Source organism: Macaca nemestrina, chromosome 6 (genome assembly GCF_043159975.1).
Source record: "Macaca nemestrina isolate mMacNem1 chromosome 6, mMacNem.hap1, whole genome shotgun sequence".
Lineage (NCBI taxonomy): Eukaryota > Metazoa > Chordata > Mammalia > Primates > Cercopithecidae > Macaca > Macaca nemestrina.
The window spans coordinates 142,073,588-142,090,412 of NC_092130.1; the positions used below are offsets into that span (position 1 = coordinate 142,073,588).

At 35.8% G+C, this 16,825-nt stretch overlaps 1 protein-coding gene across 6 annotated transcripts in view; it reads left to right on the forward strand.

Moving 5' to 3' along the window:
• Positions 1–16,825, forward strand: part of LOC105473107 (RPTOR independent companion of MTOR complex 2) — a 129,059-nt gene that overhangs the window by 33,257 nt on the left and 78,977 nt on the right. For 4 of the 6 annotated variants that reach the window (XM_011726740.2, XM_011726741.2, XM_011726743.3 and 1 more), the window contains one exon: positions 13,728–13,825. In XM_011726740.2, coding sequence (XP_011725042.1) covers positions 13,728–13,825 — 98 coding nt within the window. Of the gene's footprint in view, positions 1–778; positions 4,693–13,727; positions 13,826–16,825 lie in introns of those variants that run through there. The other 2 variants (XM_011726742.3, XM_024790118.2) reach the window with 2 other exon arrangements.

Sequence of the window (16,825 nt, forward strand, 5' to 3'; positions counted from 1 at the left end):
TCTGGAGGTATAGAATTTCTTGCTATTTCTTGAATTCATTGAGAAAAGTACCATGTTTTTTCACATTTCCATATTAATGTGCATATTGCTCTTCACATTTTATATGCCTACAAGATGTATTGCTTATTGTCAAGAATAAACTTGTGTTAAGCATCTCCAAATAACATTTGTGTCACTTACTGTTTTGCTCAGTATTTCTTTTAACCACTGTTTATTGACAGTCCACCATGTTCCTGGCATTGTGCCAGAGGCCAGGGGAGCATCTGTAAACAGACAGGTTTCCTATTCTCACTTGTTTTATACTCTAGTGAAATCTCTATCAAGCACTCTCCTTTTATTTTATTCGCATGGTATTTACTACCTACCTGTCTATTATATTACTATTAGATATTTATGTCCCTCTTTTTTTCCCATTTAATTTTGATCTCCAGGAGTGAGATCATATATTTATTAATGTTCCTCTCCTAGCAGTTAGTGCAGTATATGGCAGATGAGGAACACTGAAATTTATGACTGAATAAAATGTAGAAATTGAAATACCTGTGTAGATATACAGAGCTGTTCCTAGGTCAGCTCATAACGGTCTTTTATAGTATAGATTTATTTTTTAAAATTATGTGAGTAATAAAATTATTAAATACAATCTAGGGGAAAACCTGTGTTCCACTCTATTGATGGTGTTAACAACTTTTTTGAAAAATAACCTTGGAAGGACCACTGTTTAAAATTTAATTTTAAAATATTTTAAGTTGTTTATATTATAAAACTTATATTCTAAGTAAATGAATTAAAATAGTAATTATAGCTTCTAATTACTAAAATTATACAACTTTTAATAGATGCTATGTTCAAATGAATTATTAACTACATCTAGCTCACTTTCTGTTAGTGTTCTATACCTAGGTTGATCCTCATCTATATTTGAGAGTTACAGTATATAATAACATGCTGATAATAAACCAATTAAAGACATGGCTTTTGTTAATAGAATTTTAAGACAGTCAGAGGAGTGACCTGGTAGATGTCACTTGTTTAATTTATCCAAAGGTACAGAATGATAAACTGTGAGCAAGGACTTTTTTTCTTCCATTAATTATAACTTTTTCTCCTTGAAATCATTCAAAGTGAGCAATTCTTTGGAATTACAGAAAGATGTTTTTGTGTACACAGAAAGAGGAAAGTATAAAATGAGGTAAGTTTATAATTCAAACTTGAAGGGGGAGGAAAGTAGATCTGAATCCCGGAGTCCTTGAGAAGAAAAGTTTATTTATTTATTTATTTATTTACTTATTTATTTATTGTTAAAAGCATATAGGTATTTATTTGTTTTTCAGCCTTTAGTTTCAGGGGGTACATGTGCAGGTTTGTTACATGGTTAAGTTGAATGTTGCTGAGGTTCGGTGTACAAATGATCCTGTTATCCAGGTAGTGTGCGTGGAACCCAATAGGTTGTTTTTCAGTGCTCACTCCTCTTTCCTCCTCCCCTGTTAGTCCCCAGTGTCTCTTTTTCCCATCTTTAGGGAACACAATTTTAATATGTTACAAATCAGCAGAAATTGCCATAACTCTTCCTGCCATCATTATTGTAAGAGTAGGACACTGGGGGGCCGGGCTCAGTGGCTCATTCCTGTAATCCCAGCAGTTTGGGAGGCCAAGGCGGGTGGATCACGAGGTCAAGAGTTTCAGACTAACCTGACCAACATAGTGAAACCCCGTCTCTACTAAAAATAGAAAAATTTGCTTGGTGTGGTGGCACACCTGTAATCCCAGCTACTCAGGAGGCTGAAGCAGGAGAATTGCTTGAAACCGGGAGGCAGAGGTTGCAGTGAGCTGAGATCCCACAGTTGCACTCCAGTGCTCCAGCCTGGGCAACAGAGCAAGAGTCTGTTCCAAAAAAAAGAGTAGGACACTGGTACAAGAAGCCAACAAACACAATTCTAGTCTCTGGGAGAAGGAGATAATAGAGCAGATGTAATCCTAAGAAAAACAGACACTGCAGTTGAAGTTTACACTTAAGGCAATCATATTATTTCTGGTTGTTATTTGTAATACAACCTGGGATACTTTGGGAAGTGAAAATAGATGGTATTAATAATTACAGTGGTACGCTAACTGTATATTGGAACCCTGATAAGTCAGATATGTGTAATATATAGCTATAATGTTAGTATGAAGAATGTATCATAAGAGCATAGAGAAGGGGGCTTGTAGGTTAGGAAAAACCTATGCTAATCTAGTCTGAGCTAGATTTCTAAAGAATGACAAAGTTGTTCCCCAAGTTGGGTTGAGAAACAAAGGGCATGACAGGTTAAAGGGACCTAGTGCCGTCTTGCTGTCCATGTTGCTCTGTCTCTGTCCATATCATTGTCTCTCAAGAAGTGCTTCATGGTTTGTCATTTTTCTGAAACTGCTATGAAACGTTCAGTTGGTTGATTGCACTTCAGTTTTCCTACCTAGGCACTGGTTCTCCCAGCAGTTTCTGCTCATGAACCTCTTTTCTAATACATGCGATTCCCTGTATGCTCGTGTCTATCTTTATGATCTTGGGGGTAGTGGCTTGCCCTGTGTCCTCACTTCTCTTACAAATTCAAGAAGAGTTGTTGATTTTTCAGTTCGTTCAGATTTTTACTTGTTAGAATGATGTCATGACTTCCAGGCCTCTTTTGTGTGGAACCAGAAATGAAGTCTGTGTTCGGTTTTTAGTATGATAAACTTAACATTTTAGGAACATTATAACCCAGTTAAACTGATTGACTTGCCATTGTAATTGACAGGTTTTTCTTTACTATTTTTGCCATTGTATTTATATTTAAAATATACCAATGATCAAAAGATTATTATGTGCTTCAGTTGCTTGAGAGAAAACATGGTTATTTCAAGTATGTAAATGGAAGATAATACTTGTTCTCTGCATTCCAGATGGTTACACAGAACAAATAGACAGAAATTACAAAGGGGCAGATTTTGGCATCAGTGAAAGAAAAAATGTTCTATTTTGCTATCCAAAGATGGAATAGGTTCTCTTGGCAAATTTTGACTTCCTCTGCGTAGTTATTTTATCATAAACTAGAGGCCCTTAGGAGATGCTATCCTTGGGATACAGCCTTTCTCTACTAAATTATATAACTTTTTGAAATTAATATTTGTTAGAATTTCAGGAAATGCTAGATTGTTTGAAGCTATGCTTTTCTCATCTTTCGTACCTGTGGATAAGGGTGAGAAGATGTACTTCCAGTGTCTTTGCTAGTGGAGACAGTTTTGCTTCTGGCTTTTGGAAAAGTAATGCTAACTACAGTAATCTTCATATACTTTTAGTCATGTCTGCTCACAATAATCATAGATTATATTAAATATATAATTACATATTAGATTTGTGTAATTGTTTAGTTTTGTTCTGCTGTTGAAGTCCTGTATGTATCCAACTTTTCTCGTGGGATATATTGTAGTGTTTGTTTATGTGTATTCACACATACATCATAGAATACATTGTTGAACTCTACTCCCAGTCCCAGTTTCTCTTTGAAATTTTCAGGAAGGTAGATACAGTGATAAAAGCTGGATTTGTACAGTTAATCTCACAGTGGCTTGGAGACTGGATTAGAAGAAAGAGAGGCAATATAAGCACAGGGAATTAATTCATTGTGCAGCTTTTGCCATAATTTAGGTATGAGTTAGAAGAGCAATTGAAATGCGGCTATGGTTGATACAATTAAAAAAAGGAAAAAGATGTCAGAAACTTTAGAGAGGAGTAAATAGCACTTTGCTGGCCAGTTGAAGGTGAGAGATCAGGGAGAGGAAAATGTCAAAGATAACTTTTAAGGGGAAGTTTTCCCTTAAGGTGGGCAAGAATTTAAAGGACCAGTAATTACTCAGTTTGCCTAACTACCTTTTCTTTACAGTGCCTCTTTAAGGCCATTATCAACAAGCCTGGTCAGTCATTAACTGTAATAATCTACGTTTCTGAACAGTTATAGATGATAAATGGAAATATATTTAGACATTTGCTTCAAGATTCTAGTCAGCCTCTAGCCCTTCAAGAAAACATTTTATAAGTGATTTTAATTAGAAGGAGCTCATGAGTGTGAGAAACCTTGTATGAAGCCTAGAGGAAGAGATAATAAGAGGAACTAAAGCTTCCTTAGGTCCATGCTGCCTGATAGGCCATTATATGCATATCACCCTTCTTTCACATACTCCTTTTATAGTTGTTTCTTTTTCCTTCTTCTCTGTCCTCTTGGTGTTTTGCTTCACAGGGCTATTGGAAGGGATAATTAGCAATACTTACTGGAGTTAGTACATGACCAGACATGTACTTCATTCTTAGTGAATGTTGGTTGGACCCTCCTCCTCCTGAGTACTGTTAACAACAACAACCTGGTCTTTAAAAATGTTTACTCACATATTTATTATTTAATATAGAAATATAATTCTTGAAAGCCTACTGTGTGGCAGAGACTGTGGTAGGCATTTGAAGATAATTGTAAGCAAGATGTCCTTGTCCTCATAAAGCTTAAAACCCTTCATAGAATCTTGGTTCATGTTATATAATTGTTCACCTGTTTTTTTTACTGTCCTGTTTTAGAGTGAAAATATTAGAAATTACAGAGCTACACAGATAATGCTCTAGAGTAAATGACATCTCATCCACACTACTGAGAGTTTAGGTAAGAGTGATGGAAAATTAAAGGCTAGGTAAGTGATGGGATAGTGGATAAGAATTGAGGGATCCTTGAAGTTACTGTAAGATGTCGGGGAATATATTCTGAGAATATACTTATGACAACATAGTGGCCTGTTGAGTTATTACCATATTTGGCATTATTAAATTTGTACTGACTCCTTTAATTTATTATAATTTACTACTCTTGCATGACTGAAAAAATAGTTTCTTTAGGGATTTGTTCGAGGTTTCATTAATAATAGTTTTAGAATTATGTATCAAAAAGTATGTCATATGTTATATAAGCAAAACAAATTCTACCTGCATATTAAATGATTTCAGGTAATTCAGACTAAACTAAAAGAAAGAGGGTCATAATTTCTAGTATCTGTATAGCACTTTATGGGTTGAATATTTCTATATGGAATATCTAATGTAATCATTAATATAGCTCTGGAAGGTCATTAATGTTTCTACTTTAAAAACGAATTAATCTTGGATCATGAAAGTAATATACCACTAAAACCCGCATATAATAAAAGTTAATTTAAACAGACTAATGTGTTAAACACTTGCCTGGGCCAGCTGTATAACTTTCACATGATTGCTCCATGAAAATTGATTATGCTAAACAAATAACTTTTAATTATAGTTATTATTTATTGAGTAGCTGTTATGGGCTAGGCATTGTGCTAAGGAAGTTATATCTCACATTTTGCAAGAGCATTTTTAAAGTAGGTATATATTTCCACTTTACCTATGAGAAAATGGATGCTCATGAAGTTAAGTAATTTAGCCAAGGCTACATGGTTTGGGGGTGAATAAGCTAGACTTGAATTCAGTTCTTTTTTATTCCAAAGGTGTTTTTCCTTTCCATTACTCCCAAGTAGCATGTGCATGCCAGCATTTTTTGGTCATTAATTTACTTTATGTACATGGACTCAGATTTATTTAAAAATAAATTTTGTGTTGTGTATTTATTGACAGGTAAAGATAACAACAATATAGTTTATTGCAGCAAGTTATAAAGCAGCATATATTGAAGTCAATTTTATATTAATGTTTACACACATATCAGCATATCCATCTGTGTGTGTACATGTGCACATACACAGAATTGAGCCAATAAATAAATAAATGAATAATTAGTGAATAATGGTTTATACATTAGTTTTCTCTTGGTGGTCTATGTATTATGTATCTTTGTGTGTATATGTGTGTGTTTAAATATGTAAAGAGTTTTATGCAATCTTTGTTGAGCTGAAATTAACACAAAATAAAATGTACATATTTTAAGTATGCATTTAAGTGTCATTCAGTAATTATCCACTACTTTCAAACAAGATATAACATATTTTTATCCCCTTCCCTAAACCCCCTTGCCTATTTCCAGTTGGTTACTTTATCTTCCAACAATCACTGTCTGACTTCTATCATCATAGATTACCTCTGCTTATATTTGCATTGCATACAAATAGAATGATACAATATATATATATACTCTTATATCTGGCTTCTTAACATTTTTGAAATTCATCTATGTTGTATGTATGAGTAGTTTGTTTTTTTCTTATTAATATTGTTTTGTTTTTGTTTTAAGAGACTGGGTCTTGCTCTGGCACCCAGGCTGGAGTGCAGTGGCACATTCATAGCTCACTGTAGCCTCGAACACCTGGCCTCAAGGGATCCTCCTGCCTCAGCCTCCCTAGATGTTGAGATTACAGGCATGAGCCACTGCACATAGCTCTATTTTTTTTCTTTATTTTTGATTAATATGCCAGTATGTAGATATACTACAATTTGTTTATCCATTTGTTGATGGACATTTGGGTTGTTTCCAGTTTGGGACTGTTATGAATAAGGCTGCTATAAATATTCTTGTACAAGTATATTTGTTGTCATGTATTTTTAACTGAGAGTGAAATTACAGAATCATAATATTGACAGATGTATATTGCCAACCGTTCTTTAAAGTGATTGTAACATTTAATGCTCCTCCAATAGTGTGTAAGAATTCCGGTTGCTCCATAGCCTCTCCAACATTTGATGTTGTCATTCTTCTTGATTTTAGCTATTCTTATATGTGTGTAATGGTACTTCTGTGGTTTTAATTTTCATTTTCTTGTTAATTAATGATGGTAGGCACCTTTTCTCATACTTTTTGGCCTCTTACCCTCTTTTGCTTTCACATCTGTTTAAATCTTTTACCTGTTTTTACATGGGTTATTTTATTGTTGATTTGTAGATGATAGTCATATATTGGTTATTAAAATCTCGTCTGATGTTTGTGCTGTGAATGTTTTTTCCCCATTTTGTAGATTGTCTTTTCATTTTCTTAATAGTCTTTTGATGAGCAGAGGATTAGATACTTACGTCAGATAATTAACTTTATACTAATTAAGACTGCTTTCTATTCTGTATACTTAGAAAAATATTTAACATTGATATGTAAACATGCTTCTGCATTGGAAGTGTTAGTAATTTTTTAAAATTTTATTTGACTTTTATTTTTCAAAATGTTTATAAAATAATGTAACATCAGAAGTACTCCAAAAAATAAACTTCAACATAAATACGTGTAACTTATGGTGACGTTAATATGTAATACTCTGGTGAATACTATATACGTGTCATACAATACATGATAGTGAAGCACATATAAAACATTACACTTACATTTATTATATTTATTTTAAACTGCTTTTTCCATTTTTTCTTATAAAAGCAATATAAAGAGATTAATTATTTTAATCTAATCAGAGCCATGAAGTCTTCATTTTTTTTCATTTCCTCTCATTTTGTACATATATTTTTAATACTCATTTAGAGAAGTTGTAAAATATAGTCCAAGACATAAAAATAAATCATCAGTAATTTTTGCCACCTAAAATTAACTTCTCTGAAAATATTTTTGATGTATATACTTTCCTAATTGCAAGAATCCTTGAATAGCCTTGCATCATCTCCTTTGGGGTAAATTAAGTGTTAACCCTATCGCTTTTCAGCTATACTTAAAGTTTTATACAGTCCTCCTTCCAAAAACATACAAGGCAGTGTAAAGTTAAGAAAATAAATCTCTTGACATTTTGGTTTCTCTTCTAAATCTGTATTTTGTTTTTCTTAATAATATGCAGTATCTAGTATGTGAGAGTAATACATTATTTTTTATTTTTATTTTTTGAGACAGAGTTTTGCTCTTGTGGCCCAGGCTGGAGTGCAGTGGTGCAATCTCGGCTCACCACAACCTCCGCTTCCCGGGTTCAAGTGATTCTCCTCCCTCAGCCTCCCAAGTAGCTGGAGTTATAGGCATGCACCACCACGCCCAGCTTATTTTGTATTGTTAGGAGAGACGGGGTTTCTCCATGTTGGTCAGGCTGGTCTCAAACTTCTGACCTCAGGTGATCCACTCGCCTCTGCCCCTCAGAGTGCTAAGATTACAGGCATGAGCCACCACGCCCAGCCATACATTATATTTTTAAGTCGTCTATTAAAAACAATACCACAACGTATCTACAGTGTCACAAGCAGAATAGGCCACTCCTCGATGGAAGGACAGGAGAAGACAGATCAAATTAAAGATGGTTGAAATCAATTGTATTCAGCTCTACAACTGAAGATATTAAATCACTGGATAGTTAGAATTCCTGCAGTTATTGCATTACCTCCAGAGAGATTTATCAGGAATACATGTAGTATTTACAGTCTACACAATATGAAGAAAACAACCACTGTAATTCTAGTGGTTCTTTTGTATTTTGCTTCCTTCCATTTGAGTAGTTGCCTATCATAGCAAGCTACCTACATTTAATTTTTCCTTTTTTTTGTTTTGTTTTGTTTTGTTTTTGAGACACGGTCTGTTGCCCAGGCTGGAGTACAAGTGACATGATCACTGCTCACTGCAGCCTTGACCTCCTGGGCTTAAGCAGTCCTGCCACCTCAGCCTCCTGAGTAGATGGGACTACAGGTGTAAGCAACTGTGTCTGGTTGTTTTTTCCTTTTTTCTCTCATACAGCCATGGTTTTCTAAACTTTAAGGCTTCAGAGAATATCATCTTAGATTATCTCACTTCTGACCTTATACTTTTCACATATTGCTGTTATCAGTAGACAGTTTTAGAGAAGGAAAATTGGAAACACTGTGAGCAGGAAGAAATAGAGACAGGTAAACCTCTCTTTAAATTTCTTTTGCATTTCCATATCTATTCATTCTATCTCCCTTATAAAAACCATGTCAATCAGCTTGCTTACCAGTGTAAGTGTTGACACTCTAAGGGTTGACAGACTGCAGCTCGAGAGCCAAGTTTGTTTTATTGGAGCAGTGCAATGAACTGAATGTTTGCGTCATTCAAAAATTCATATGTCAAAATCCTAACCCGTAATGTATTGGTATTAGGAGGTGGGGCCCCTAGGAGGTAATTAGGTTATAAGGGTGAAGCCCTCACCAATGGAATTAGTGCCCTTATAAAAGGGACCCCAGGGAGCCCTCTAGCCCCTTTCCCCACCATGTGAGGAGATGGTGAGAAATTGGCAGTCTACAACCTGAAAGAGGAACCAGGACCTGACCATGCTGGCACCCCCATCTTGGACTTGGAGCCTCCAGAACTGTGAGACATAAGCTTCTGTTGTTGAATAAGCCGTTCGGTCTCCATTACTTAGTTTTATGGTATACTGAACTGACTAATACACCTGAAAAGTCAATTTTCTATACTTACTTTCTGATGTAAAACTTTAGAGTTGCATAGCTGCAGCAGAGACTTATGGCCTGCAAAGCCTAAAATACTTTACTTGGTTCTTGACAGAGAATGTTTTTCAGTCCCTGGTCTAGCAGGTAAAGAAGAAAGCAGAGATTTCTCATTTTATTACCAGGAAAACTTAACCTGTTATTTCAAGTTAAAAAGTCCCTCAGAGCAGCATTGTACCACATGAATGTTAGATAGTAATTCAGTGTCTAAAATGGTCCTAATACTGTTTTAATTGATCTGGGAAGCCAAATACTGTCTGGGAGGTGGAGGTTCTTGGTAATTATATAAAGGAGAAAGCTTTGAGGAGGAGAAGGAAGGAGAAAGGCTGGTTCATTTTGGTTTGAGTTAAGAAGGATAACATCTTCATTAGGCAAACACTTGACTCATTGTTGAGTTACCACCACCTGTGAGTTTTTAAATTATGTGCATGCAGTTTGTTGTTGTCATCAGTTTTCTTCCACGTCTATGTTAGATACATTAGAGAGGGAGTTGTGTTGTTTATTGCTATATTTCCAGTACCTAAAACAGTACCTGATCATAATAGCTATTCAGTTAATACTTGTTGAATGAATACACTTAGATGCAAGATTTTGCTTTGTAACAAGATTGTGGTTTTAAAAAAATGTCTGCAATCAGTTTGTACCCAAAAAATAAGCCGTATTTAAAAATTTGCAAACCTTTGTAAGGAATCTATCTTTTCAGACTAATCATCGTAACTGTTAGATTAGATAGCAGTAACTATATTATCACAAGTAAATCTTACTGTTTGCTGCCTGACAAGCTAATGATAAATTGAAGTAAAATGTTTAGATTATACATTTCCATTAGATGCGTGTCACACTAGCTTCTATGAACCTCCACCCTGACTTTGCAAACTACCATAGGTCCTAAATTATCTAAAGCGTTGTTATAAAATTTTTATGAACTTCTCAAATATAGTTAAGTCATGTTAATGCCATTGACTTGCTTATAATTTTTCGCCTACAGTCTTTTCAAACAGATACAATTTATAGTAGTGAAAAGATACGACTAAATACTAACAGTGACCTATTCATGGCCCCTTGTAATTCTTTTTAATAGATCCATTCTCACTCAGTGATGGATCATTCAACTTTCAAAATAACTCCCCAGAATCACTAAGTATAAAGACATATGCTAAACCGTAAGTCTCCAGCCCCTGAGCCTGGACTGGTACAGGTCTGTGGTTTGCTAGGGACCGGGCTGCACAGCAGGTGGTGAGCAGCGGGGGAGTGAGCATTACTGCCAGAGCTCCATCTCCTGTTAGATCAGCAACAGCATTAGATAATTAATAGGAGCACAAACCCTGTTGTGCACTGCACATGTGAGGGAGCTAGGTTATGCCTTCCTTATGAGAATCTAATGTCTGGTGATTTGAGGTGAAACAGTTTCATCCCAAAACCATCCCCACCCCGGGTCCATGGAAAAATTGTTTTCCACAGAACCCGTCCCTGGTGTCCAGAAGGTTGGGGACTGCCATGCTAAATCACTTAAGATTGAATTTTATTTACGTTAAAAATATTTCGTCTGTCATGAAAATCAAATGACTAATCTCAGCATATAGCAACTTCAAAGCAATTGGAAATAGCTAAGTAGTGTACTTAGTGCTTTGACACCACATTTGTTGTCATAGACAACACCCTGTATAAAAGAATGGAGTAAGGTAGGCAGACACAAGCTAAATTTAAACAGGACAATGCAAACAGTTTCATTTGGTGAGGAAAACACTAATTCAAAACAAACAATTCTTTGAGTTTGCGTTAACAGATAAGTCTCAAAGGAAGTCATAATGGCTCTTAAACTAAAATATCAAAAACTTGATAATGTATTTTAAAAATTGTGCTTTTGTTTTTATTTAAATAGGATGGCGAAGATTTTAGTAGTTTATAGCCATCTGAAGAAATTGACATTGTATTCCAGAGGTGGCGAACTACTGCCTGTAAGACCATATCTGGCCCATGGCTTGTTTTTGTAAAGTATATTTTTAAAGCATTTTTTTCGTTACTTTAAAGATGTTGCTTCACTGTCTTCTGTTTGGACCATAAATCCATTGTTATCCTTTTTTGTTTTTTTTTTGCTTTATGTAACTTTTTTTGTTGTTGTTAATCTGGCTACTTTTAAGATTTTTCTCTATCAGTTGTTTTGAGCAATTTGATTGTAATCTGCCTAGGTCTAGTTTTCTTGGCTTGCTTTTGTAAAGCAAGTATTTTTTTTCTTTCATTACTTTAAAGATGTTGCTTCACTGTCTTCTGTTTTGTCCTGTTTTGGATAAGAAATCCGCCGTTATCTTTTTTTTTTTTTTTGGCTTTTCTTTTCTCTGTGTAACTTCTTTTTTTTTTTTTTTTTTTTTAATCTGGCTACTCTTAAAATTAGCTCCATCAGTGGTTTTGAGCAATTTGATTATAATCTGCCTAGGTCTGAAAGTTTTCTGCATGTTTCTTATGATTGGGGCTTGATGAGCATTTTACTGGTTTATTGTTTTCATCAAATTTGGAAAGTTTTCATCCATCACTTTTTTCTTTTTTTGCAAAGAAGACTTTATTAGGTGCTTTCTCTCTCTCATGAGGATTTGGGTCGCTCCAAGTGAAACTCCAAATTACTAGACATTACACTGCTTCCTTCAATTGCAGCAAGTTTATCCCTATCCCACAGTGGGTGCTCAGGAAAGCATCTTGAGGGTGAATGGGTTTCCGGCCATTCATGGTTAAGTTTGTCTGATGCTTTTGTTAGTTAAGATGTTCCTGTGTCATTTCTTAGAAGCAGTTTTGTGTCTCCCTCCAAATAGTCCACCACCTGGCTGCACCCCACCTCCATCTGTCCCCCAGCTACCAGGTAATAGTGAATGGTTCAGAAGGTGCTGCTCTGGGGCAGCCAGGCCTTTAGCTGCAACACAAAACAATGAACAGCAGCAATTTCCAGCTCCCCCCGTGGGTCTGATGCAAGGGCATTTTGATGGCATTCTAGTTGCACAGGATAGAGCAGTACGACAGCAGAAACACCACTGGCAGCACCTGGCAGGGGACAGGAGCCATGTTTGCAAGAGGCCTGGGAAGGCTGGGTGGCTTTTATCCATCATTTCTTCAAGTAATTGCTCTGTTCCCTCAATTCTTTCTTTCCTTTGGGGTTTCCAGTTACACATATGTTAAGCAGCTTAAAGTTCCACAGCTCACTGGTGGGGTTACATCCCAATACATCCATTGTAAGTTCAAAATGTCTTAAGTCAAAAATGCATTTAATGTGCCTAACCTACCAAACATCTTACTTTAGCCTAGCCTACCTTGAATATACTCAGAACACTTACATTAACCTATAGTTGGGCAAAACTGTCTCACACAAAGCCTATATTATAAGATGTTGTACATTTCATGCAGTATATTGAGTACTATACTGAAAAACAGTGGTTTTATGGGTTCTTGAAGTATATTTTCTACTGAATGTGTATTGCTTTGGCACCATGTAAAGTTGAAAAATTAAGTCTAACAGTTGTAAGTCACGGACCATCTATATATTTTATCTAATTTTTTGGTTTACTCAAACGGGGACAGTTTGTTTGGTCCCTTTTACTACATTGTAGCCTTGCTATCAAACAAATATCAAGTGAAAGTTGTGATGTTGAGATTTTTCTTAGTCTGTTTTATGCTGCTGTAACAGAGTATCTGAAACTGGGAAATTTATAAAATACAGAGATTTATTTCTCACAGTTCTGGAGGCAGGGAAGTCTGAGGTCAAAGGGCCTTTATCTAGTAAGTGCCTTCTTGCCATGTCATCCCATGCTGGAATGGAAGGTCAAGAGAGCACTGGAGGTGGGGTGAGAGGAGACATGCTTGTGAGAGCAAGAGCACAAGCAAGGTGGGGGTGGTACATGCAAGAGGGAGCCAGAAGCTTTTATAACAAACCCACTCTCATGATAACCCACTTCCTCCTCAACAATCCATTCATGGGGGCAGAGCCTTCATAACCTAATCACCTCTTAAAGGTCCCACTTCTCAACACTTTGCATTAGTGGTTTAAGTTTCCAACACAACTTTGGGGGAACACATTCAAATAATAGCAATATTTAAGATTTTGTGGTTGAGTAATTCCAGGCAGTGATACAGAGCTGGACCATGGGTATAGGGGAGTAGAGATGTGAAGTTAATTTGATTCATCACAGAGACTTTGAAGTCATTTAAATTAATAGATTTGGGGTGGAGGGTAACACTTCAAACCAAGAACCAAAGTTGTGAAGTTTTAATACTGCATGTTTTATGTGTTTCAGCGGGGAAATACTCAAAAAATTATGTTAAATTGTCTTGTCTTTCCTTCTAGAACCTTCTGATAACTTAAGAGAGATTCTCCATAATGTGGCCAGATTGCAAGGAGTATCAAATATGAGAAAGCTAGGCCATCTGAATAACTTTACTAAGGTAAGTAACTTGAATTTTTATTATTATCTAAAATTCTTTGTTCCTTACCACACTTACTAAATGTTTCTTGACTATCATTAAATACAAATTCTTGTGTATTCACTCAGCATTAATGCTTTTCTTTCCTGCTTCTCATGGATTTTGTCCTGTGTATCTTAAACTTAAAAATGTATTTGTGTAATGGAATCATTACATCTTTGTTATAGAAAATTTGGTAGGTTCAGAAAAGAATAAAATCACTGAGAAATTTACAGTTCAACCTTTTATTCACATAAGGATGCATTTCTTTTGCCTTCTACATATTTTACTTGATAATATATGGTACAGGCATACATTGGAGATATTGTAGGTGTGATTCTAAACCACTGCAATAAAGTGAATGCTGTAATAAAGGATGTCACGAGTTTTTTGGTTTCCCGGTGAGTATAAAAAGTTACGTTTATACTATAGTGTAGTCTGTTAAGTGTACAATAGTATTATGTTTAAAAAAATGTATGTACCTTAATTTAAAAATACTGATTAAAAAATACAGTCATCTGAGCCGTCAGCAGATTGTGGGGGTTTTTTTGTTGGTGGAGGAACTTGCCTCAATGTCGATGGCTGCTGCCTTATCAGAGTAGTGGTTGCTGAAGGTTGAGGTGACTAGCGATTTCTTAAAATAAGACAGCAGTGAAGTTTGCCACATTGACTCTTTCTCTCATGAAAGATTTCTCTGTAGCATGCAATGCTGTTTGATAGCATTTTTCTTTCAAAATTGGAGTTAGTCCTCTCAAACCCTGCCACTGCTGTATCAACTAAGTTTCTGTAATATTCTGAATTATTTGTTGTCGTTTCAACAGTGTTCACAGCATCTTCACCAGGAATAGATTTCATGAAACCCCGTTTTTGCTTATCCATAAGAGGAAACTCTTTATCTATTAAAGCTTTTTCATGAGATTGCAGCAATTCAGTCGCATCTTCAGGCTCCAACTCTAATTCTAGTTCTCTTGCTATTTCTTCCACGTCTGCAGTGACTCCTTCCACTGACACCTTGAATGCCTCAAAGTCATCCATGAGTATTGGAATAAACTTCTTCCAAGTTCCTGTTAGTGTTGAGATTTTGATTTCCTCCCATGAATCAGGAATGTTCTTAATGGCATCTGGAATGATGAATCCTTTCCAGAAGATTTTCAGTTTACTTTGACCAGATCCATCAGAGGAATCACTATCTGTGTAGTGTTACTACTATCTATTGTAGTGTTACAAAAAGTATTTCATTAAAATAAGACTTGAAAATCAAAATTATTCCCCAATTCCCCGATTCATGGGCTGCAGAATGGATGTTGTGTTAGCAAGCATGAAAACAACATTAATCTCCTTGTGACTATCAGCTCTTGGGTGACTAGGTGCATTGTCAATGAGCAGTAATATTTTGAAAGAAATCTTTTTTTTTTTTCCTGAGCGATAGCAAATACTGTTTTCTCAACAGTACGTTTAAAATATTTAGTAAACCATGCTGTAAACAGATGTGCTGTCATCCAGGCCTTGTTCCATTTGTAAAGCAGAGACAAAGCAGCTTTAGCATAATTCTTAATATCTCTAGGATTTTCAGAATAGTAAATGATCATTGGGTTCAATCTAAAGTCACAAGCTGCATTAGCCCCAGACATGAGTCAGCCTGTCTTTTGAAGCTTTGATGCCAGACATTGACTTCTCTTTAGCTATGAAAGTTCTCGATGGCATCTTCTTCCAGTTGAAGATTGTTTGATCTGCGTTGAAAATCTGTTGTCTAGTGTAGCTACCTTGGTCAGTGATCTTAGCTGTGTCTGCTGAATAACTTGTTGCAGCTTTTGTATCAGCATCTACTGCTTTACCTTGCCATTTTATGTTATGGAGATGGGTTCTTTCCTTTAACCTCATGAACCATTCACACTTTTCTTCTGCAGCTTCCTCACCTCTGTCAGCCTTCATAACATTTAAGAGAGTTAGGGCCTTGCTTGCTCTGGGTTAGGCTTTAGTTTAAAGGAATGTTGGCAGCCAGTTTAATCTTCTATCTGGACCACTAAAACTTTCTATCAGCAGTAAGTCTGTTTTGCCTTCATATTATTTGTGTGTTTATTGGAGTAGTACTTTTAATTTTCTTCAAGAACTTTTCCTTTGCATTCACAACTTGGCTACCTGTTTGTCACAAGAGGCCTCTCTGGACTTTCTTCACTAAGCTCAATCTTTAACTTGTGATTTAAAGCGAGAGATGGTTGACTCTCCTTTTTATTTGAACACTTAGAGGCCATTATAGTGTTATTAATTTGCCCAATTTTACTAAGTATTGTATCTGAGGAAATAGGCCCAAGGAGAGAGGGAGAGACAGAAACAGCCAGTTGGTGGAGCAGTTGGAACACGTATTTATTAAGTTCATCGTCCTATATGGGTCCAGCTCATCTTGCCCCAAAACAATGATAATAGTTACATTGAGGATCACTGATCATATCACCCTAACAGACAGTAATAATAATGAAAACATTTTTAGTATTGTAAGAATTGCCAAAATGTGACAGACACACAAAGTGAGCTCATGCGTTTGGAAAAATGGCACCAATGAACTTGCTTGATGCAGGTTTGCCACAAACCTTCAATGTGTAAAAAACACAGCATCTGTGAAACTCAATAAAATGAAGTATGCTTGTAAGTATTCGTATTTAACTACATATGTGTGCCATATTTAATAAATATAGCCATAAACCCAAAGAACTATATTATAACTTTCTCTTTTCCTGATGTTGTATCCCCATTATTTGGATCTAAATTAGAGCCCAAATTGTAGGGGTCCTGGTCCCAAATAAACATTGATTTGATCTCTAATAGCAGCCCAGAATTCTTGAGTTTGATGAGTGGATTGGTATATTTCTCAGCCTTGTAATGCTGGAGAGCCAATTCATGCAAACACTAAAATGCCTGCTATTTTGGGAGATACCCTAAAATAGAAAACAGAATGGGTCTTTGGGATAACGTTCCCCTTACCTT